This window comes from Myxocyprinus asiaticus, chromosome 29, assembly GCF_019703515.2.
Source record: "Myxocyprinus asiaticus isolate MX2 ecotype Aquarium Trade chromosome 29, UBuf_Myxa_2, whole genome shotgun sequence".
In the NCBI taxonomy this organism is placed as follows: Eukaryota; Metazoa; Chordata; class Actinopteri; order Cypriniformes; family Catostomidae; genus Myxocyprinus; species Myxocyprinus asiaticus.
The window spans coordinates 5169069-5192958 of NC_059372.1; the positions used below are offsets into that span (position 1 = coordinate 5169069).

A 23890-nucleotide genomic window follows, 5' to 3' on the forward strand; every position below is an offset into this window, starting at 1 on the left:
AACAGCTAAGACAACAAAAACGGAATATACATTTGTTTATTTAATCCACTCAAAACAGAAAAGCATCCTAAAATAACAAGTTTTCAGAATTTATACAGTGACCTTAATTATTGACTTTATTTATACAATGTTTCATGACCTTATTGGCCCTGTTTTCACCTTGTATTAAGAAGCGATTTCAGTGATCCAATCACAAGTGGTCAGCCGTGACGCATGCTGTTTCCACTTGGTAAAATCATCAGTCTCAAATACAGTGCATACAGAAAGTATTCACAGCGCTTCACTTTTTCCACGTTACGTTACAGCCTTATTCCAAAATGGATTAAATTCATTATTTTCCTCAAAATTCTACAAACAATACCCCATAATGACAACGTGAAAGAAGTTTGTTTGAAATCTTCGCAAATGTATTAAATAAAAAAAATCACATGTACATAAGTATTCACAGCCTTTGCTCAATACTTTGCTGAAGCACCTTTGGCACCAATTACAGCCTCAAGTCTTTTTGAGTATGATGCTTACAAGCTTGGCACACCTATTTTTGGGCAGTTTCTCCCATTCTTCTTTGCAGGACCTCTCAAGCTCCATCAGGTTGGATGGGGAGCGTCGGTGCACAGCCATTTTCAGATCTCTCCAGAGATGTTCAATCGGGTTCTAGTCTGGGCTCTGGCTGGGCCACTCAAGGACATTCACAGAGTTGTCCCGGAGCCACTCCTTTGTTATCTTGGCTGTGTGCTTAGGGTCGTTGTCCTGTTGGAAATTAACCTTCGCCCCAGTCTGAGGTCCAGAGCGCTCTGGAGCAGGTTTTCATCAAGGATGTCTCTGTACATTGCTGCATTCATCTTTCCCTCGATCCTGACTAGTCTTCCAGTTCCTGCCGCTGAAAAACATCCCCACAGCATGATGCTGCCACCACCATGCTTCACTGTAGGGATGGTATTGGCCAGGTGATGAGCGGTGCCTGGTTTCCTCCAGACGTGACGCTTGCCATTCAGGCCAAAGAGTTCAATCTTTGTTTCTCATGGTCTGAGAGTCCTTCAGGTGCCTTTTGGCAAACTCCAGGCGGGCTGTCATGTGCCTTTTACTGAGGAGTGGCTTCCGTCTGGCCACTCTACCATACAGGCCTGATTGGTGGAGTGCACCAATCAAGTTGTAGAAACGTCTCAAGGATGATCAGTGGAAACAGGATGCACCTGAGCTCAATTTTGAGTGTCATGGCAAAGGCTGTGAATACTTATGTACATGTGATTTTTTTCGTTTTTTATTTTTAATACATTTGCAAAGATTTCAAACAAACTTCTTTCACGTTGTCATTATGGGGTATTGTTTGTAGAATTTTGAGGAAAATAATGTAATCCATTTTGGAATAAGGCTGTAACATAACAAAATGTGGAAAAAGTGAAGTGCTGTGAATACTTTCCGGATGCACTGTATGTCTCCTGTGACTACTTGTGTTCGGATTTCAAGTGAAGGGTCACCGATTTCATGAACACACATCAATCTCCATGTCAGGGTGTTACTGCATGATAATAAACCTCCAAAAAAAGTCATAATATTAAGGAAGTGCGAAAGAGCCAGTGTGCCGTTTCTCCCAAATGTATCTAAAATTTCATCCAAGCAGAAACACAACATTTCGATTAGAATTCTGCTTATTTTATTAACTTGAGATTCAGATTATCATGTTTCTAATCAGTGTCCCTGCATGTTGAGATCAGACACACTGAAGAAGACCCATGAATGTCTCGTGCTTGTACCTGTATTCGCGTTTTCAAATTTTCCAATCGGACGGTTATTTCCCAAAGACACACAAAACCAGCAAAGCTTAAACTCTTGTTTTAGTGCAGTGATTGACTGACAGGTGAGGAATGGTGCTTTCCGGCTGTCCGGGCTGCATTCAGGATGGATTAGTGTTGCACACCTCAAATGCGATTTGGTCACATACAGTTTTGACTACCTCTGTCTTTGGATTCATTGATCCAGTAACAAAATGTTTTGGGACCCGTTTCCACTGGTATTTAGCGCTGACCAGTTGTGAAAAGATCCCCAAAACACATCTTAATGAGGGATTTAACAATCCAATGACCTGGATCGTTGTATTGATCAACTAACCAACAAAGAGATGTCATCGATGTTTACGTGTTGCATTGATGTATATTAATCCTTCAGCGTTAGTTATTTAATGCACGCTGCAAGTAAAAATTGTCACCTTACACTTCACTGCTGATGCAAAGGTAGACATTATATATAATCAAACATATAATGCGATTTTTAGATGTTCATAATGATCGATTTCGATAGATTAGATGCAATTGCGAACGCGATTCCTGGGTATGCATGCCGCCATGTTGTTTACATTGCAAGGCAGCATGTGATGGAGTTCATCAAGCACAGTTGGTTCTAAAAATTCTCATCCTTGCGCTGGAAGGGGTGAGAATAAATGAAGGACAAAGAAGTCTCAAGTGGACTAAGTAGTTTATACATTCATGTTTGATGTCAGAAAACATCGCCGCATTACTGCATCTAAACAGCCAGCTCGGATGGTAGTGTCTTAAAACTTTAGTTTTTGAACAAGTTGAATGTTTGTAACATAACAAATAAAGATACTGTGATGTTGAAAAGAATATCTGAACAGCTGTTTCATTGCATTTGCGAGATAATAGAAATGGAACTGATTGTGTAAAATAGGCACATAATATCATTTCATATCAATCACAGCCCCCTGAATCAAATCAGAATTGAATCGCGGCAGACTGAGGTATCGTCAACCAATGGATCACTGGCTAAGAAAATTTATATTTGATCGTATTGTGATGAAACTTGTGATTTACACCCCTTTTATTATTAATACCAGGTGGAAACGGGTAATTAATAAAATGCTGAGCAAGGCCAAACTTCATCAATACAGGTGATTTTAACAAATTACTTTTCTTAGATGCTGTTACACTTTTGGAAGAAATTCCATCTTGGTATTATTTGACTTTTCAACTACTTAATTCAAGTATTGAACCTTAAGATGGACTTTTCTCTGTGATTACTTTGGGCAACAACTTTTTATATGAGTAACTACATGACTTGCTGCACTGAAACTCCTCCCACATGAAGAGCATTGGTATGGTTTTTCTCCAGTATGGATTCTCTCATGTATTTTCAGGTTTTGTGACCGAGCGAAACTCTTTTCACAGTGTGAGCACTTGTATGGTTTTTCTCCAGTATGAATTCTCTCATGGGTTTTCAGGTCGTGTGACTGAGTGAAACTCTTTTCACAGTGTGAGCACTTGTAAGGTTTCTCTCCAGTATGGATTCTCTCGTGTGTTTTAAGGTTTTCTGACTGAGTAAATCTCTTTCCACAGTGTGAGCACTTGAAAGGTTTCTCTCCAGTATGAATTCTCTCGTGTGTTTTCAGGTTTTGTGACCGAGTGAAACTCTTTCCACATTGTGAGCATTTGTAAGGTTTCTCTCCAGTGTGAATTATGTGGTGCTGTTTCAATTCGCTAGCTGTAATAAAGGTCTTTCCACATTCAAAACACATATGATCCCCCACACCGGTATGTATTTTCTGGTGCTCTTTAAAATAGGACAGGTTTGCAAAACTCTTTCCACAAAAAGAACACTTGTAAGGCTTTTCATTTGTGTGCACTTTTAGGTGTTTTTTTAGGTACGCTGCCACACTAAATGTTTTACCACATTTATCACATTCAAATGGTCTTTCTCCAGAGTGACAGAGGAGATGATTCTTGAGATTGTCTGCATATGCAAAACTCTTTCCACACTGATGGCACGTGTAAGGTCTCTCTCCTGTGTGGATTCTCATGTGTAAATTAAGATGATGTTTTTGTGTGAAACTCCTTCCACACTGAAGGCATGAGAAAGGCTTTTCTCCTGTATGAACTCTTGTGTGTAGATTAAGATGTTGTTTATAAGTGAAACTTTTTCCACACTGACGACACGTGTAAGGTCTCTCTCCGGTGTGAATTCTCATGTGTCTGTTAAGCTGACTTTTACATGTAAATCTCTTTCCACACTGAGAGCAGGTGAAAGTATTTTTGGCTGCTCTTCTTTGAGACTTTTTTGTTGAGAAATTCTTAGTCTTTGAGTCACTCAAAGATTTTTCTCCAGTTGTGAAATCATGATGATTCTGATCCTGAAGTTTCTCCTCCACTTCAATCAGCTCTTGACTTTCCTCTTTCACTTCTACAATGAACAGAGTAAAATGACAAATATCAATTCAAGAGGGACAAATGTGATTTTTTTTAAAATCCTAATTTAATGTCAGAACACAACATAAATCCAGTATTTTTTGTTATTTTGCTATGCAAAAGATATACATTATTCTAGGCATGTGACGGTATAAAATTTTCACATCATGATAATTGCTGAAGCTTTTATGGGATCCACCTTATTTTGCAACGCGGAAGTAAGCAGCGGCTGCATTTCCGGCGAATGTGACAAAGTTCCGGTGGCACTGACCGCAGTGTAAATAACTAGAAGGTTATAATACCAGAATTTGGTGATATGGGCTTATAAATTATCACTCAACCACAGGATGTACAGCAGAATTATGTGCCAGTGTCAGATAGTTTTCTAACATCAGCATGTGTAGTAAAAGTGTAAGTAATTCGTTCACTTGTTGCTGTGTGTTGTTGTACTGAAGAGAGGAGGATAAAATCTGATTCTTAATTTACTGAGATTGTGATGATGCAGTCTTTCTTGTCTCCATGTAAACCTCCGTTCATATGTACCTCCATAACCTCCGATGATGCCTTTATTTAGTTATTTTCAAAGGCGATGTTTCATAAGCCATGCTGAATGCGAAATCTGCATGTCTGTTTACTATGCACTGCTAAGAAAGAGAGAATGCTCGCTGACAAGAACGGAGCGTAAAATGCGTTTATTATTTTGCCAAGATGAAACAAAATGCTTTTTCGGTGCAAAGAAAGTTGAAGCAGCAATTTCCCAGAATCTTTCTCCTCTCTGCTGGTTGTGTAAAGTTTGTGGAGGCGTGTCAAGACGGCGCGGAGGACTGTCCTGTCAGTGCCTGATTTCATTCATTCTGCCAGTGCTATATTGTTGTTGTTTTATATAACAAATTGAATTACTTTTTTCAATAACAAACTGGCCTTTTAAATGAACAGATAACAAAGAACTTTTACATTAAAAAAAAACTGCCATCAACATTACTGATGCGTAGCCAAATATAACATTAAGCTGATGTCTGTAATATTGAAATGGTCATTATGCCACGGGGCCACTAATCATTACAGATCAGTACAGACCTACAACTTGTCTTGTTGAGGTTAATGTTAAAGTAAGACTAGACTAATTAATTTGATCGAGCCAGCTGTTAGGCTACAACAATAGTATGCGTGCTTTTTCTGGATAGCAAGCCAGTTGCTACTATATAGCTAGGAGCTAGCAGCAAAGTTAATAACTGCAAGTTCACCTACACTGTATGATAATATACGAATGCGTTTATCTCCAAGTTGAACTTAATATTAAAATTATCATTGTGCCACATTGCCATTATTAATTACAAGAATTAGTATTAGCTGATTACAACTGTATTACAAGACGCAAATGTTACGGTGTAGCTAGCAGAGTTTTAGCTAACTACTCTTCGGCCAGTTGATAGGAAAGCTACACATTATCTGCAAATGGCAACAACAGTTCACTTTCTTTGCCGTCTTTGTTGTCACTATGCTAGTTTTTCTCTTAGAGCTCTTTGAATTGCACAGAATGATTGTCCCGCAGTTAACCAAAAATGTTGGAGGTGTTCCTGTGTTTTGCTGCCTAATGTACTACACACAAAGGGAAACCATCTTTGACCATCAATCTCCTTGCATTTTTATGAAACCCAAAATATCCACACTTCCGATTTAACGCTTTTAAAAAGGCAGATAAAGGATCGGCTGCATTCTACTTCAGCCATGCTTCTCGTCCACATTGGTTTTGTTTACATCAGAGTGCGCATGTGACATTTACAAAACTTGATTCGTTGATGGAAAAAACTACCGTGCGTTCAGAAAAATCTAAACAATTTGGATAAAAGGTTTTCAAGAATTATTTACGGTATTTTGAAGTGCCCAAGATAACTGTAAAGGTTAATTACCGTGATATAATGATTACCGAATACAGTCACATGCCTACAATTCTGGATGATAACTATATTTCTTGATTACAGTCATTTAGAATGAATGTGAGCCACAAGCTGGGTTTCCATCGAAATGTTTACCCTATTTTAAGTACATTTGTAAAAATTAGACTAAAGAAAATACTAATTGTTTCACGTTTCCATCCACTACATCATGGCCATTATCTTGAGTCAGCTGAATGACTGGGGAGAGTTTTATTTGCAGGATTGGAGCAACTGTACCTTGTTTTATTAAATGCTGCCAGACAATACCAAAGAATGTGTTAGATCTGATATAATGAGGGCTGAAATGGATGCGAGCATATGAGTGCCTGCACTCTAAACTGTTCTGGTGGATTGTGAGGACCTACTTTAATGACCAGCCATGGGATAAACACTTCCGAGTGTTTTAGGCTCGTTTAGCTTTAAAAGTTTGCTTTATGCGCTCAATCTTCTTCTTTTTTTTATATATATATATATATATTTATTGGGATTTTGGTTGAAAATTAAACTACATCTGGGATTTTATTCATTTTGTACTCTGGCCTCTATGTCTATGCCAACTATGAAAATATTATGAATCGATTAAAAAAAACGATCACCTGATAAATCGGTTATAAGCCCTCAGTTATCAGTTACCTCTAGTTTCCATCACCTTAATGCACATTTTAACTAATGCAAAACTCTAGAAAATCCACCTCCTCCAAGCACATAACATTTTACGCGTTTATTCACATATCAGTCGTTTCCATTCAGGATTTCTTATGCGCAATTTCAAAATGCCCATTCAAATTGTTGGATGGAAGCCCAGCAACAGTCACAGAAAGAAGGTGATACATGTTTGGAACAACATGAGGGTGAGTACTAGGGATGCACCGATCCGATACCTGGATCGGTATCGGCTCCGATACTGAAGCTTTTCCGACGAGCCCGATCCAAATCCGATACTGTGTGTTAGTCATGTTCGTTACTGTCAAGCTCCAAAAATGACATAAAAGAACCATAAAAACACCATTAAAGCAGTTCATATGACTCGTGCATTTAATTCAAAGCCACTTGAAGATGTGCGATAGCTCTGTGAATCACAAAAGGCTGTGTTTAATAAGTAAATATATAGTATGCGCAGCGCCAGCGCGTTAGTGAATGGTGCTGCTCTGTTGACAAACTCACGCACAGGCTGGTGATGCACTCGCGGATATTTTTATCCTTCACAGCGGTGTGCAATATTTGAGCACTACTCAAGAACAGCATCTCAGATGTAGATGCTCAATAGTTCGGTTCACTTATTATATGCATTTAGAACGGCACCAGAGGAGCATTTTACCAGAATTTGAATAAGAAGCGAATTAAACTACTGTGAACTTGTCTACAAACAGACACATACAGGATTCCTGGAGAGTTCAGAATGTCAAAATAAAAGCATGAGGGTTTAAAAAGTGCACGATTTAAATATATTACTGTTGTATTTCAAATGAATAGTCAATCATAATAATATTAATAACAATTTATTATTATTATTATTATTATTATTGTCATCATTAGTATTTGTTTACAATTTATAACAATATTTAAGTTGAATGAGTTGTAAAAAATAACTGTGAATGAAAAGTGAGCTGATGTCTTACAACTAAATTGAACAACAAAAAAAAAGAGATCTGAATCCTTTAAAGTCCAGATGCAAGTTGAAACATTTAAAAAAAAAAAAAAAAAAAGGCAAAAATAAAACACTGGTTTCTTTTCTACTGAAGACATGAAGACTGGAATTACTGTTAATTTTGCTGCTACATTATCCAGTAAACTAGTTAATAATAAAGTGTTTCTTAATGAGCTATACATTTATATTGAAGTAATGTGTAGTTAGAGGTTTGTGTTTCTTTACATATTAAAGAGTACTCCCAATTAGTTCCACACAATAATATAAAGATATTCTAAACTGATTATGAAAAAAAAACAACACTGGTATCGGCTTGGGATCGGTATCGGCCGATACTGAGATTTCCGATATCGGGATCGGAAGAGTAAAAGTGGTATTGGTGCAGCCCTAGTGAGTACATGATGACAATTTTCATTATTGACAGAACTATTCCTTTAATGGCATAATTTGAATATGAACAAATTAGTTTGACTTTTGAGTGATAAAACAGTTTTTATTGTAACAGATTCTGACATGACAGTCGATTGTCTTGAAATTTTAAAAAGATATTAAAGAAAGAAACATACCTGAAGAAATAAAATCCTCATCTCTCTGTTGTTCCTCTGCTGTGATTTCTTCTTTTATCTCCTCCTGTTTCACTTCAATCTTCACTGGTGTCTGCATCATCTGAGTCATATCAACTGAAATCTTATAACCTCAACATTAGCTCGCTCAAAACAGATTAAGGATGAAATGAATGTTTAACCTGTAACCTGTCGTCTCTCTCCATCAATTTTGTCTTCAGTGACGTCACCTCTTTCTTCAGCTGAGAGATTTCTGGGATGAAACCATCAAAATCATCTGGCATGTGGAATGACCTGCCAAACCCAAGGATCTCTAAAATACCTGCAGAGAGCTATCTGTTAGCATTTCTATTCATCTCTATTATACTGCTCAGTTGGCGCAGGGTCTTCTTCTGAGGTTTTATGGCGATTCAACGAAAGGAGCATTATCGCCACCAGCTGGTAAGAAGTGTGCAAGGAGGATCAAATAATTATATTCTTTGCATGAGTATATTTCCCAAGAACTATATTCTCTTATTTAACTCGTTTTCAAATATTGTATTCAAAATTAAAAACGTGAGGTTTTTTTTTCCAAATGCTTGTCAAATCAAAATTCATCTTAATGTATTTAACCCTTGTGCATCAATTTAAAATAGTTACTCAGAGGTCATTAGAGGACAAAAATGTCTGTGTCAAAAAACTGTCATAATAATGGTATATAGTAATATTATTTTCCACATTCAATGAATAATTTTTTTTAACCAACATCAGTCCTGATCATAACTACCAAATATTCATTCATTTTCAGGATTTTAATCCTTTAAATGCCAGTTTGTTTACATAATGCCACTGTTGTTTTTTTTTACACACACACACACACACACACACACACACACACGTTTCTCAATACACACATACAAAACACACTCTGACATCTATACCAACACAGCCACACAACTGTAGCTGCATCATTTATTCAATTGGCCTGCAGTGCTCTATAATACAGCAAACAGAAAATAGGAAAAAAGCATGTATTTGCTCCATAGGCTAAACCTGAGGAAAATGGCACCATCTGGTGGAAAATATAAAAATGATAAAATATAATAATAATAATTTTAATAATTATATTTATTTTTCGGACATTATACATTTGCACATATACAGTGAAATTCTTTTTTTTCCACATATCCCAGCTAAGCTGGGGTCAGAGTGCAGGGTCAGCCATGATACGGTGCCCCCCAAAATATATTTTGAAGCCAGGGCTCTGGAATGAAAGCATAATATCATAGAATTCATGATTTTATACTTTAATGGCACTGGAATCAAATATTGCAGTTTTAATGGGTTTCAATGGGGACATTTTTGTCCTGAAGGTCCTGAGTGTAACTATTTTGTGTACACAGAGTATTATAGATGTATTATAGGAACTGAGGTTGAAATATCAAACATTGGGTGACAGCTGTCAGTAGGTGGCTCGCACAGACCCAACACTTACAGAGCAGTATTAATATATTACAGTATTTATGAATATACAAGTATGATATACTGTATTATATTAATATATACGTATTATTTACTTTTAATATTCATAGTATTTTAAAGATTCAAGTATTGCAAAATAATTGCAAAATTAGCTGCAAAAATAAAGGGTATCTTGTGGAGCACTTGCTTCTGTTTCACACGACAATAAAAGACTGAGCACAAGCTGGTCCTGAATATATAATTTAATCAATTACAATAATGACAATTGTGCATGTGTACAATTACATTTTTTATTCTGTGCTTCTGCATTATGGGATTTAAATGTATCCAAGTGGCTCGAGTGTTTTGACTACATTCACCAAAATTCGTTCAGATCCATATAATAATTCAGTGATAATTTCTGGTGATGCCAGAAGGTGGTGACAAATGAGAGTCTTGTGTGAAATGAGTTAGTCACTGAATCAATGACCAAAAGAAAATTTTAAGCCTTTAAAATTTGTATGTCTACAGACCTACAATGAGAATTTAGTCAAGGATTTAAGCATTATTAGAACAAAGCAAATCTATAATTTCCCCAGTTTGTGAGCAGCTGTGCATGACTTATATCAAAAGACAACAATAATAGTCTTATAATAATTATAATGAGTTTCAATAACGTCTGTGTGTTTTCATGTATAAAAAAGTGTGTCTACATATCTATTCACTTCAGTAAAATGTGTGTTCTAAGAACACAGCAGATCTATCTTTTTTCCTACAGTTTGTCGATTGCACACCACCATGGAAGTAAAAAACAGGAGCTGATTTTAAAAATAGCTTTACATATTTAACATAGATCGAGTGATCTGCTTAAATTGGCAAAAACAAGTGCTCAAACTATTACCACACTGATATAATCTCCACTTACAATATGTGCTTTAAAGAAGGATTGTCCTTTGTTGTTGTTTTTGATTTTGCCAATCAAGAACAATATGCCAATAAATAACTCTCATTTGTATTAATTTAGATCAACATCAATGCCAATGAGTATTGTTGAAAGCAACTTTGAAGAAATGAACAGAGCCGCGTTGATTAGACTGACTGACAACCTATTACGTAAGGGTTGTTTCGGCTCATGAAACTCACTTGTGATTGGCTGCATGGTCGCTCATTCAGCCCAAAGTAACAAAACACAAAGAATACTGTATACAAATCACACCATTTGGACTCCTTATGGGTTTAGTTTGGAAAAGTGCGGGGGACAAAAATCACCTTTTCAAAGAGTGCGGGGGACATGCCTTGCAGCTAACTAATTTCCTTTTACACATATAAACTGGTACCCATAAAGTTTGTGAAGCCGGTCTGACGTAAATGATCAGATTCATGTAAGTTTACGTATTTTCAAAATGTTAGCCGACCACATGTAAATCGTGCATAGGACATCCGAACGTGTCGTGTTCTTTCAGACAAACTGCCATGACTACATTTTGTGCCCCAGGGAGGGGCTCTTTCAGGTGGAAGCGTCCAATGAGCCAAATGCCTGAGACCGAACGCATAATAATAACACAAACATTCGGGTAGGTCTAGCCCACCTTTGTCAGTCGGCCTATGTAATTTGTTGAAATGTAGTCTGGGATGTTTACCATTCCAAATGAAGGACTTCACTATGTGAAATAAGAGAGGGGGACATCTACAGGGAGTGACTGTAGCAGGTAGTTGAATTTTGGAATACAGTTCATTTTAATAACATTAACCTACCCAATCATCGATAAATGTAATGAAGCCCATCTGTCCACATTGCTCGAAACTCTTTTAATTAAAGGGTCAAAATTAACTCTAACTAAATCAGACAAATTTGCTGGGAATAAAATACCCAAATACTTAATGCCCTGTTTGGGCCACTGGAAGGCACCCAGCTGGAAGGCCGTTACTGGACAGTACGCTGTCAGAGCCAAAGCTTCGGATTTAGACCAATTGACTTTGTATCCTGAGAGCTTGGAAAATGAATTAATTATTCTGTGGAGGCAAGGCATAGATCTAGTAGGGTCAGAGACAAATAATAAAATATAATCTGCCTAAAGCAAAAGCTTATGTGCCATACCTCCTGCCACCACCCCTGGAAAATCATCCTCCTTTCTTATCGCGGCTGCTAATGGTTCCAGGGCAAGACAGAACAATAATGGGGAAAGAGGGCAACCCTGCTGAGTGCCCCTATTCAGAGTAAAATAATCTGAAATTAATCCATTTGTTTGTACCTCTGCTACAGGGTGTCTATAAAGTAATTTAATCCATCCAATAAAAGTACTCCCGAACCCATTAATTTCCAAAATCTTAAAAAGATAATCCCATTCTACCATATCAAACGCCTTTCCGGCATCAAGTGAGATGGCAGCGACTGGAGTCTGATCATTCGCTACTGACCACATGATTGTAACGTAGGCTGGAACTGCTGACAATGATGACGATGACGAGGACGTGAAGATGAAGATGAAGAACCCAAGTGCAGTTTATTTAGAGACCGTGAAAACCATTAACCCTGACTACAAACATGAAGCAATCATAACATGAAACTTGACTATAACCAGACTAGACTTGACTTGACTTGGCTTGACTTGACCATGGCTTGACAAACACATACGATAACATTCAATACTCGACAAATAGACAATGCAAACACGAGGGCTTAAATACAAGACATGGGAGAACATAAACCAATGAACAAACAGAACTGATAACAAGATAATTAAACAATAAACCAATGAAAACTAGACACATGAACATGGAGGGAAAACAGAAATCACATGACTAGGGAAACAGGAACACATGACATGAAACAGGAACTAGAATTTCAAAATAAAAGACATGAATCAACAGAATACACCTGACATATCCCCCCCACTAAGGGGTGGCTCCTGACACCCCAACACATAAGCAAAACACGTAATACATGACATAATTCAAAGTTCTGTAGGGAGCGGGAGGGGGGGTGTCTTGAGGCGTGGGGCGTGGCGTGGCGAGAAAGGGCGAGGGGCATGGGACCAGGGCAAAGTCCGAGGTGAAGCCATGAGAGGCTCGAGGGGCGGAGCCATGGAAGGTGGAGCCGTGAGAGGCTCGAGGGGCGGAGCCTTGGAACGTGGTGCCCGGAGAGTAGCCGAAGACTCGAAGGGCCAGGGTGGAGCCGATGGCAGGGAGGACCAAGGTGGTGCTAGAGGCTCGAAGGAACAAGGCGGAGCTGAGGGATCGAAAGACTGAGGTGGAGCCGGTGGGACTGAGGACCAAGGTGGAGCCGTAGGGAAGGAGGTCCCCGGTGAAGCTGACAGATCGGAGGGACGAGGCGCAGCCAGAGGATCGGAGAGCCAAAGCGGAGCCAGGTGACCGACAGACCAAGGAGGAGCCGGAGGGAGGAGGGACCCCGGCACAGCCGACAGGCTGAAGGACCGTAGTGGAGCCGAGGGAACGCCGAGCTGAGGCAATGTCGAGAGACTGACAGGCCAAAGCGAAGTCCAGGGCTCAGAGGGTCCAGGTGGGATCGGAGGGCCAAAAGTTCCCCTTGCCTGCTCAGGAGAACTAAAGGTGGGTATAAGGGTGGGAACCATCTCCAGGTCCCACTGCTCAGGTGTGGTTGTGACATGGCATGGAGCAGGCTGAGGCGTCGCTGTGACGTGGCATGGAGCAGGCTGAGGCGTCGCTGTGACGTGGCATGGAGCAGGCTGAAGCGTCGCTGTGACTTGGCATGGAGCAGGCTGAAGCGTCGCTGTGACGTGGCATGGAGCAGGCTGAGGCGTCGCTGTGACGTGGCATGGAGCAGGCTGAAGCGTCGCTGTGACTTGGCATGGAGCAGGCTGAAGCGTCGCTGTGACGTGGCATGGAGCAGGCTGAGGCGTCGCTGTGACGTGGCATGGAGCAGGCTGAGGCGTAGCTGTGACGTGGCATGGAGCAGGCTGAGGCGTCGCTGTGACTTGGCATGGAGCAGGCTGACAATGATGACGATGACGAGGACGTGAAGATGAAGAACCCAAGTGAAGTTTATTTAGAGACCGTGAAAACCATTAACCCTGACTACAAACATGAAGCAATCATAACATGAAACTTGACTATAACCAGACTAGACTTGACTTGACTTGGCTTGACTTGACCATGGCTTGACAAACACATACGATAACATTCAATACTCGACAAATAGACAATGCAAACATGAGGGCTTAAATACAAGACATGGGAGAACATAAACCAATGAACAAACAGAACTGATAACAAGATAATTAAACAATAAACCAATGAAAACAAGACACATGAACATGGAGGTAAAACAGAAATCACATGACTAGGGAAACAGGAACACATGACATGAAACAGGAACTAGAATTTCAAAATAAAAGACATGAATCAACAGAATACACCTGACAATGATATTGATGAAACGCCTAATGTTATCAGAAGAGCTGCGGCCCCGAATAAAACCCACCTGATATATATGTATAAGAGATGTCATAACTTTACTTAACCGGTTAGCCCAAATTTTAGACAAAATTTTTACATCTAGCTGGATCAGGGAAATTGGACGGTAACTCTTACACTCACTTGGATCTTTGTCCTTTTTAAGGATCAGAGTGATCCAGGCTTGTGTCATGGTTGGCGGAAGCTTTCCCTTCTTTAATGATTCTGTATAAACTTCTAACAAAAGTGGAGCCAATTCTGTAGCATAAAATCTGAAAAATTCAGCGGCAAAACCATCTGGCCCTGGAGGGCCTTAATTACCTCGTCAAGCTCCTCCAAGTTTATCTCAGAATCAAGAGAGTTTTTTTGCTCAGTCGTCAATTTAGGAAGTTCTAATGGTTCCACAAAGTTTCTAATATCTTCATCAGTAGACGAAGACGTGGAACTATAAAGATCAAGATAGAATTCTTTAAAGGCATTATTAATATCAATGGCCGAGGTAAAAATTTCACCTCCAGCAGATTTCACTGAGGGAATGGTAGAAAAATACTCTCTCTGCTTTATATACCTAGCCAAAAGCTTCCCTGCTTTGTCCACTGACTCAAAATATGACTGTCTCTCCTAAATAACCAAAACTCCACCTTCCGTGACAAAATAGTATTATATCTGTATTTCAATCGGGCCATCAGATGACATTTGGCGCTTCAGTTCTGTCTCAGTACTTTTAATATTCTCTTCCAACTCCACGATTTCTCGTGCTTTTTTGATTAAGCATACTGTATGATCCGACCCCTAAGAGCCGCCTTAAGTGCCTCCCAAGCCACGCCCACAGAGGATACTGAGGACCAGTTGGTCTCCATATAAACACTGATTTCAATCTTTAACATTTGTTGGAAATCAGGATTTTGCAAAAGGGATACATTAAAGCGCCAACTATATGATTTATTTTTCTCCGTATGTGGCAAAACCTCTAAACTCACCAGGGCATGATCTGACACTAAGATGTTTCCAACTGAGCAATCAACAACAGATGAAATGAGGGACTTAATCTATTCTAGAATAAATCTTATGGACTGATGAAAAAAATGTATAGTCTCTACCAGATGGGTTCAAAAGTCTCCAAATATCTGCAAGACCAAGATTTTTACACATCCTGTGAAGTGTCAATGTTGCTCTAGTGGGCTTACACACTTTTGCTTCACTATGATCAAGGACTGAATCCATCAAAAGATTAAAGTCTCCTCCCAATATTATATCATGAGGGGTGCCAGCAGCTTGCAACATCCCTTCAAGATCTATAAAAAAGCCCTGATCATCAGCATTAGGTGCGTATATATTAGCCAAAAACAAACTTTGCCCCTGAATTTCTGCTAAACAATAATGACTCTTCCTGATTTATCTTTGATCTGTTTGAGAAATTTGAATTGTAGATGTTTACTTATCAGTGTAATGACCCCCCTGCTCTTACTTGAGCCCGTACTAAAGAAAACATGTCCACCCCATATCTTCCCAAATTTTTCAGCTTCCTGCTGGGAAAGGTGTGTTTCTCGAAGAAACAATATATCACATTTCTTATGCTTAAGAAAAGAAATAACCTTCCTTCTTTTTATAGGGTGCCCCAACCCATTCACATTCCATGTAGAGAGAGATAATCCCCTCATATTAACATCTGACATTTGATATAACAGAAAAAATAAATCGTGTCAATAACAAGATTATACAGACCACATTCCAACATTTTTGCAACAATCAAACCTCGAACTCCCCCCCGAACCAAACAAACAGAAAAAAGAAAAACGTGCGCAATCCCACGCACGACAGCGCCAACCGGCGTCAATCCCTCTAAACTCAAAAGGTCCATTTACGCATATGAGAGTCCCTGCGGCAACTTTGCCATCGGATTGCTCAAGTCTGGTGCTTCTGCACAAATTTTGTAAGGCAAAATGATGCAATAGAAAATACTTTGTAAAACAGACCCCAGCCAATAGGCAGAATAAACACAAAGAACATATAGATTCATTCACAGAACTGACTCGAAGGTGTGGTCCTCCACAAAACAAATTCCAGCTGATATAAAGCCGTTCAGTTTCCTTGGACAGACAGACAATTGTTCAGTGACATAATCATTCTAATGTCCCTTAAAAATATTCCACAAAAACAAACTCCAGCCAACAGGAGGCAATAAGCACAAAGAACGAACAGATTCAACCACAACCATCCCGAAGGAGTGTTATTCAACAAAACAAGCTCCAGCCACTAGGCGGAACCAGCACAAAAAAACAGAACAAGCGCCCCGGTTTCTCGAATGGTCAAGTGTGTATTGAGCGAGTCAAATTCACTCGGAGGCTGCATAAAAAAATACGCCATGATTTACTCAGTCCGTCAACTTTATAAAATACATCCTTGTGTAGGCATGAAGATATTTTGCAGTCATTTTTAGTATCCATTCTCAATCTGGCCAGGAACTTCAGTGCAAAAGCAATCATCCGTCCATGCAAAAGTTTCTTGAAGGAGTCATTCCACAAAACAAACTCCATCCGCTAGAAGGAGCCAGCGCAAAAAGAAACAAGAATTGATCTGGGCCTTTCTCCCTCAGCAGATCTGCGAGCCGGGACTCTGTGAGCTTGCTCAATTTCCAGTTTTCCAGCATATATCTGCCCTCTTCATGCTCAGGAATTCCAACAATTCGTATATTGTTCCTTCGATTCCTATTTTCGAGATTATACAATAAAAAATAAAATTAACATTTAAAATAAAAATGTCATAACCAACTAAATTCAACTCATAACAAGAAGTTTAGCTTTATTTTATTAACTCTGTCATTGAATAATAAATTTATTTTATAGTCTATAGTTAAATTATAAACAAAACATTTCACTGCCCAAAATATCCTAATATTTTATTGTGCATGGTTGAATGTTGTGAATGGAGGACAAATGCTGTAAAAGAATTTATTTTAAGCAGCTCCTCAATGCTTTGAAAATAGTCAACCAATAATAAATAAGTGCTGTTTAGAGTTGCTGTCTGCTTTAGCAATACTGCTTTTTTCCCCAGACTATTTAAAAAGTTACACAGTTAATTCATCAAGATATTATGGACCAGTTCAAGCTGACAACACTGCGTGGACCACAAGAGACTACAGAAGCCAGCATGTGTAGATACATTATGCCTAAAAAGACTTAACATCCAATATTAATACTGTTTTTATGTATTTTTATTTCGATATGCTGTTTTCAGTAAACTGTGAGAGACATGATGTGGGTGACTTGACACAATTAAGTTCTTGATTTTAAGTTTTTAACCACGATGAAACCGCATTGCGAGCACTATTTTGGCTGCACAAAGGGCAAACACAATTTTACCAGTTGTCAGGTCCTGTGTCGTGTGAAACTGCCTAGTTTAGCTTCTATTACACTGGATACATACCGTCTTTATGTTTTCGTCGTGCCAGCCCCTCGGTAGACAATGTTATACAGTAGTCTCTGTAGTAAAATTCAAGCGTATTGGTTGACTGATGAGTGTGCCTGTGTATGTGCGTATGTGTGTGTGTGCATGTTTTTGCCTAAACACAGTGAAACAACTCAGGCTATGTCTACGACTTCAGGAGCTAATACATGCTGCATGCAGACAGAGATGTGTTCATTAATTTCTGTTTTGTTATTTATTCATTATTATTATTTTTCATTGCATCACAAATGTCATAGACTCGGCTGGACTTCCCGAGTCCCAAAGGCTTGACTCCGAGTCAAGTCAGAGTAAAAATGCATCTGAGTCCATGACAAGTCCAAGTCCATTAAAATTGGACTCGTGACTTGGACTCGAGTCCAAACTCGAGTACCCCAACTCTACAACATCATACCACCAATATCCGTATTCTAATGATTGAAGGTGCTGCCATCTTGTGGTGGAGAAGAGTCATCACAATAATTAGACAAGACTATCCTGTATGAATTCTTTCATGTGTTTTCATGGAATTTAACTTAGTGAAACTCTTTCCACAGTGTGAGCACTTGTAAGGTTTCTCGCCAGTATGGATTCTCTTGTCCAGGCTGTTCCGGGGGTGGTCACAAGGAGCCAGGTAAGTGCTTCGATGTCCCTAGACTCAGCATGGCCACGACATGGTGTGACACCTCGAGTTCCGCCCCGCCACGAGGCCCCACCTGCCGGTACGTACAACGACGTTGTCCCTTTGGTCCCCCTTGTGTGGAACTTGGATGCGTGGCTTGCGCTTTCCAATCCGTCGCAATGGCTGGTCCGGACCGTCTGACTCGGCTACGTGATTCAGTTCGCCAGGCGTCCGCCCAGGTTCAGCGGTATCCACTTCACCTTGGTGAAGGACGAAAACGCTGCTACCTTGCACGCAGAGATCGCCACCCTCCTACGGAAGGGTGCGATAGAGCCTGTCCCATCAATTTTAACCATGATGAAACCGCAATGCGAGCACCATCTTGGCGGCACAAACGGCACACGCATTTTAGGTGTCAGGTCCCGTGTCGTGTGAAACAGTCTCGTTTATAGAGCCCTACCGATATGGGATTTTTGAGACCGATACAATACTGATTTTAGAGGGGGTAAATTCACCGATTACTGACATGGTGGCTGATAAAGTTAATTTTTGAGCTGGAATGAAAACCTTTTCTATGTGGATTGTGCACCGATTTTGCACTGATTTGACTACGCAAAGGTACTCAGAAGGCTGCTTTCTTAAATATTTTTATCAAAGAATATTTGACATTATTATTATACATTGTCAACAAATTCTAGAAATGAACACTGAGAAAATAAAGAATAAATAAAAATACAATAAATAGCTAAATTAACATCAGTACTGTTTAGTGTAAGTCAATTGCTGACCATTTAAATAAAGAATCAATTAAAATTATAGCTAAATAAAAACCAGTGCTGTATGTTTAGTATCAGTCAATAGCTGACAATTAAAATAAAATAAATAGCTAAATAAACATCAGTAGTACTGTTTAGTATCAGTCAAATGCTGACTTATTTTAATACTGCCAGTCAATTAGGAGCAGTTTGTAAAACAAGAAGCATTTACACCTGCCGAATCAAGAGATAAACAGGGGCAGCGGTGTTACACCATATTCTGCTATACAAGTTCAGGGGAAACTTTCAACGGTGGAACACCAGACTTTTAAATATTACAATGCAATGACTGGAATTGTTTGGTTGAAGGGGGTACCAAACTGCGAATTGTGAACAAAACAGTTTGGTGAATACATGTTTACACATTAGCTTCCACTCAGCTGACAAGGTATGAAAGTAGCTACGTGGTTAGCTAGTTAGCTATAAGCTCATTGTCACGGAGAGTAAAAGATGGACGTTGTTTATTTACTTTCCAGCATTGCATCTCACCAACTAGGTAACAACGTAGCATGAAATCAACACTCAACAGACACAATCCACCACTGCACCGTTGTCTGCTGAGCTGCAAAAAGATGCTCTGATGCTTACTTTTCAATATGCTACATTACTGATTGCACTGACAAACTATAGCTGGCTAAAATTGTAAACAAATGTGATAAACAAGAGTGACATGGTTGTCAGGGACAGGGTTAATGTTATATTAGTTATACTGAAAAGGGGAAATGATGGGGTCATTGTTTATTAACTTTACAGTATGTATTTCACAAACCAGTTAGCAGCTTACCGTGAAGACACCGCTTAACTCCGCACTGACTGCTGAACCATCAGCTCAGCCTGTAAACTAATGTTGTGACACCACTTCTAAATCACCCCAATAATTGTTTTCTGCATTATATGTTCTGAAAAAAAGTTTTCATACCTGCACATATCTGAAAACATATACGCCGATACTAATATATCTGTGAAAAGCTAATATCAATAAATCGGTCAGGCACTACTTGTTTAGTTTCCATTACATTGGATACATACCCGCCTTTGTGTTTTCGTCGTGCCAGCCACCTCGGTAGTTGATGTTATTCAGTAGTTTCTGTAGTAACATTTAAGTGTATTGGTTGACTGATGAGTGTGCCTGTGCACTTGCATATGTGTGAGTGTGCATGTGTTTGCTTAAACACAGTGAAACAACTCTGGCTACATCTATGACTTTAGGGGCTATTACAGCTGCATGCAGACAGAGATGTGTTCATTAATTTCTGTTTTGATATTTTTTTTTTTTTTTTTTTTAGTGCATCACAAATGTCATGGACTCGGAGTCCCAAAGGCTCGAGTCAAGTCAGAGTAAAAATGCATCCGAGTCCTTGACAAGTCCAAGTCCATAAAAATTAGAGTACCCAAACTCTACAACATCATACCACAATACGTGAAAGTAGTCTAATGATTAAAGTCATCTTGTGGTGGAGAAGAGTCATCACAATAATTAGACAAGACTATCCTGTATGAATTCTCTCATGTGTTTTTAGGGACTTTGACCAAGTGAAGCTCATTTCACAGTGTGAGCATGTGTAAGGTTTCTCTCCAGTATGGATTCTCTTGTGTTTTTTCAGGTTTTGTGTGTGAGTGAAACTCTTTCCACAGTGCGAGCACTTGTAAGGTTTCTCTCCAGTATGGATTCTCTCGTGTGTTTTCAGGGAATTTAAATGAGTGAAACACTTTCCACAGTGTGAGCACTTGTATGGTTTATCTCCAGTATGAATTCTCTCATGTGTTTTTACAGAATTTAAATGAGTGAAGCTCATTTCGCAGTGTGAGCACTTGTAAGGTTTTTCTCCAGTATGAATTCTCTCGTGTTTTTTCAGGTTTTGTGTGTGAGTGAAACTCTTTCCACAGTGTGAGCATTTGTAAGGCTTCTCTCCAGCATGGATTCTCTCGTGTGTTTTCAGGGAACTTAACTGAGTGAAACTCTTTCCACAGTGTGAGCAGATGTAAGGTTTTTCTCCAGTATGAGTTCTCTCATGTGTTTTTAGGGAATTTAAATGAGTGAAACTCATTTCACAATGTGAGCAGATGTAAGGTTTCTCTCCAGTATGAATTCTCTTGTGTGTTTTCAGGGAATTTAACTCATTGAAACTCTTTCCACAGTGTGAGCACTTGTAAGGTTTTTCTCCAGTATGGATTCTCTCATGTGTTTTTAGGTGTTGTGACTGAATAAATCTCTTTTCACAGTGTGAGCACTTGTATGGTTTCTCTCCTGTATGAATTCTCTCATGGTTTTTCAGGACGTGTGACTGAGTAAAACTCTTTTCACAGTGTGAGCACTTGTATGGTTTCACTCCAGTATGAATCCTCACGTGTACATCAAGGTTTCCTTTAATAGTGAAACACTTTCCACACTGATGGCACGTGTAAGGTTTCTCTCTGGTGTGAACTCTCATGTGTATATTAAGATCTGTATAACATGTTAAACACTTTCCGCACTGAGAGCAGGCTAAAGATTTCTTGGCTGCTCTTCTTTGAGGCTTTTTTGGTGAGAAATTCTTCTTAGTCTTTGAGTCACTCAAATATTTTTCTCCAGTTGTGAAATCATGATGTTTCTGATACTGAAGTTTCTCCTCCACTTCAATCGGTTCTTGACTTTCCTCTTTCACTTCCATCAGCTCTACAATGAAAAAAGTAAACTGACAAAAGTAAATTCAAGAGGGACAAATGTAAAAAGAAATCAAATTGTACCCTAATTTGATTTATGGCAGAACACAACAAAGGTCAAGTATTAATTGATGTTTTTTGCTGTGTATGTGTATATATAAGAATATATTTACTAGGGCTGTAAAATATCTATTAAATTATACAATTTAATTGGATAAATTACATGGTATACTAATTAATTAATCAAATTAATAACATATATAAATATTTGCTGAGAAAGACCCATATATACATATTGTACAGAGGGTTTATCTGAGTTACCGTAGACTTTGTCAGTTCATACCAGCCTGGCCCTTCTCTGTTGGCCTCTCTCATCAACAAGGCATTTCCGTCCCCAGAACTGCCACTCACTGGATGTTTTTTGTTTTTGGCACTATTCGGAGTAAATTCTAGAGACTGTTGTATGTGAAAATCCCAGGAGATCAGCAGTTACAGAAATACTCAAACCAGCCCATCTGGCACCAACAATCATCCATGTGATTATCTAATCAGCCAATCGTGTGGCAGCAGTGCAGTGCACAAAATCATGCAGTTACGGGTCAGGGGCTTCAGTTAATGTTCACATCAACCATCAGAATGGGGAAAACATTTGATCTCTTTGGACCGTGCATGATTGTGCCAAATGGGCTGGTTTGAGTATTTCTGTAACTGCGGATCTCCTGGGATTTTCACTCACAACAGTCACTACAATTTACACAGAACTGCCAAAAACAAAAAAAATCCAGTGAGCGGCAGTTCTGTGGACGGAAATGCCTTGTTGATGAAAGAGGTCAACAGAGAATGGCCAGACTGGTTAGAACTCACAAAGTCTACGGTAACTCAGATAACTGCTCTGTACAATTGAGGTGTTGGGCCACATGTGTTCAGATAGAAGACAAAGGCAGGCCTAACAGTCATAAAAACATAACTCAAGCCCCCACCTTCTAAGTCGTAAATTTTACTGATAAAAATCGCGCCAAAATCAAACAAAGGGAGTTCAAAACAGACTACAGATCCATGAAGCCTTGCTCACTAAAGGATCGAATTCTCAACTCTTATTGGATGAGGCACACAATAGAACGTCCCTCAAACATGACATCATCAGGAGTTCAAATAATTCTGAAATGCTTCCAGAACTGCTTCCAGCGACTTAGTTCACCGAAAACTGACGTAGCTTTTTGCTGCTCTCTGGTGCAACCTCGTGGCACAAGGAAGTAATGTCCAACTTGAAACTGTAGCCATACAATCTCCATCTCGCTGGACGAGTTGAGATTACTCTGTGTTCAACCGAACACTCTAACAGATCCGAAGGAGACCGCCGAGCAATTCGCATCTTCATCCGTTGGCCTACAGAAGTGAAGAGATTAAAGCTTTCTCTTCCATCTTCAATCAAGTCGACATTTCTGAGTTCTCTGCCAGCCCGCCGAGAATCAACAGCCGTACTGCCCGCCAACAGAGCGAGGAAACGGCCTCCCGTCATCACCCGAGCCTCAAGGAACCAGATCAGAGTTAAAGGACGGAGGAAAACACATTCTACCTGTGTCCTCATGCGATTCAAGTAAGAGGTTTACGTCTGGGCAGAGACAGTTATAGTGTGTTATTCTTGTGTTTCAAGGTTTTTGCTTGTACAGTTTACGGACCGCCATGTCCGCTCATTATTAATACTCAGGGTATTAATTATCACAAATTTGTTTTTGCTGTATTGTGGTCCAACCAAATTGGATGATTGTGCAATTTTGCCATCGCAGGTGAAACAGAAACTGAGTTCATCCATTAAAGAGTCAAATAACGCAGGACTTTTTCGAGCCCGGCTTGTAAAACCGCGTCTCTGAGTGATGAGCACAGCTGCTTTCTCTCCAGCTATCGTGAAATCAGCTTTCGGGCTGTCACTTAATCATCTCTCTCTCTTCTCTCTCTCACTAACCACACTGAAACACACACACACACACACACACTGTCACACACACACACCTTATGTGTTATAGGATTATTTTTATTTCCATATCTAATCATATCACTGTTTAGTTTGTAGTTGTAAGTCGGAAGTTTATTGACTGCATTGTATTAAATATTAATTGATATTACTGCATAAATAAACTTTGTTTATAT

At 39.3% G+C, this 23890-nt stretch overlaps 2 protein-coding genes across 3 annotated transcripts in view; both read right to left on the bottom strand.

Moving 5' to 3' along the window:
• The window catches only part of LOC127420324 (zinc finger protein 501-like), a 68962-nt gene continuing 45072 nt past the window's right edge, over nt 1–23890 (bottom strand). Inside the window, exons 1-3 of one of the 2 annotated variants that reach the window (XM_051662531.1) lie at nt 8527–8870; nt 8348–8447; nt 1–4191 (exon numbers count right to left, since the gene is read on the bottom strand). In XM_051662531.1, coding sequence (XP_051518491.1) covers nt 3032–4191; nt 8348–8447; nt 8527–8628 — 1362 coding nt within the window. In that variant the 5' untranslated portion in view covers nt 8629–8870 and the 3' untranslated portion in view covers nt 1–3031. Of the gene's footprint in view, nt 4192–8347; nt 8448–8526; nt 8871–23890 lie in introns of those variants that run through there. The other variant, XM_051662533.1, reaches the window with a different exon arrangement.
• The window catches only part of LOC127420308 (zinc finger protein 883-like), a 53864-nt gene continuing 47707 nt past the window's right edge, over nt 17734–23890 (bottom strand). The window contains exon 5 of the mRNA XM_051662501.1: nt 17734–21755. Within this exon, the coding sequence (XP_051518461.1) occupies nt 20587–21755 (1169 nt within the window). The 3' untranslated portion in view covers nt 17734–20586. The remainder of the gene's footprint in view (nt 21756–23890) is intronic.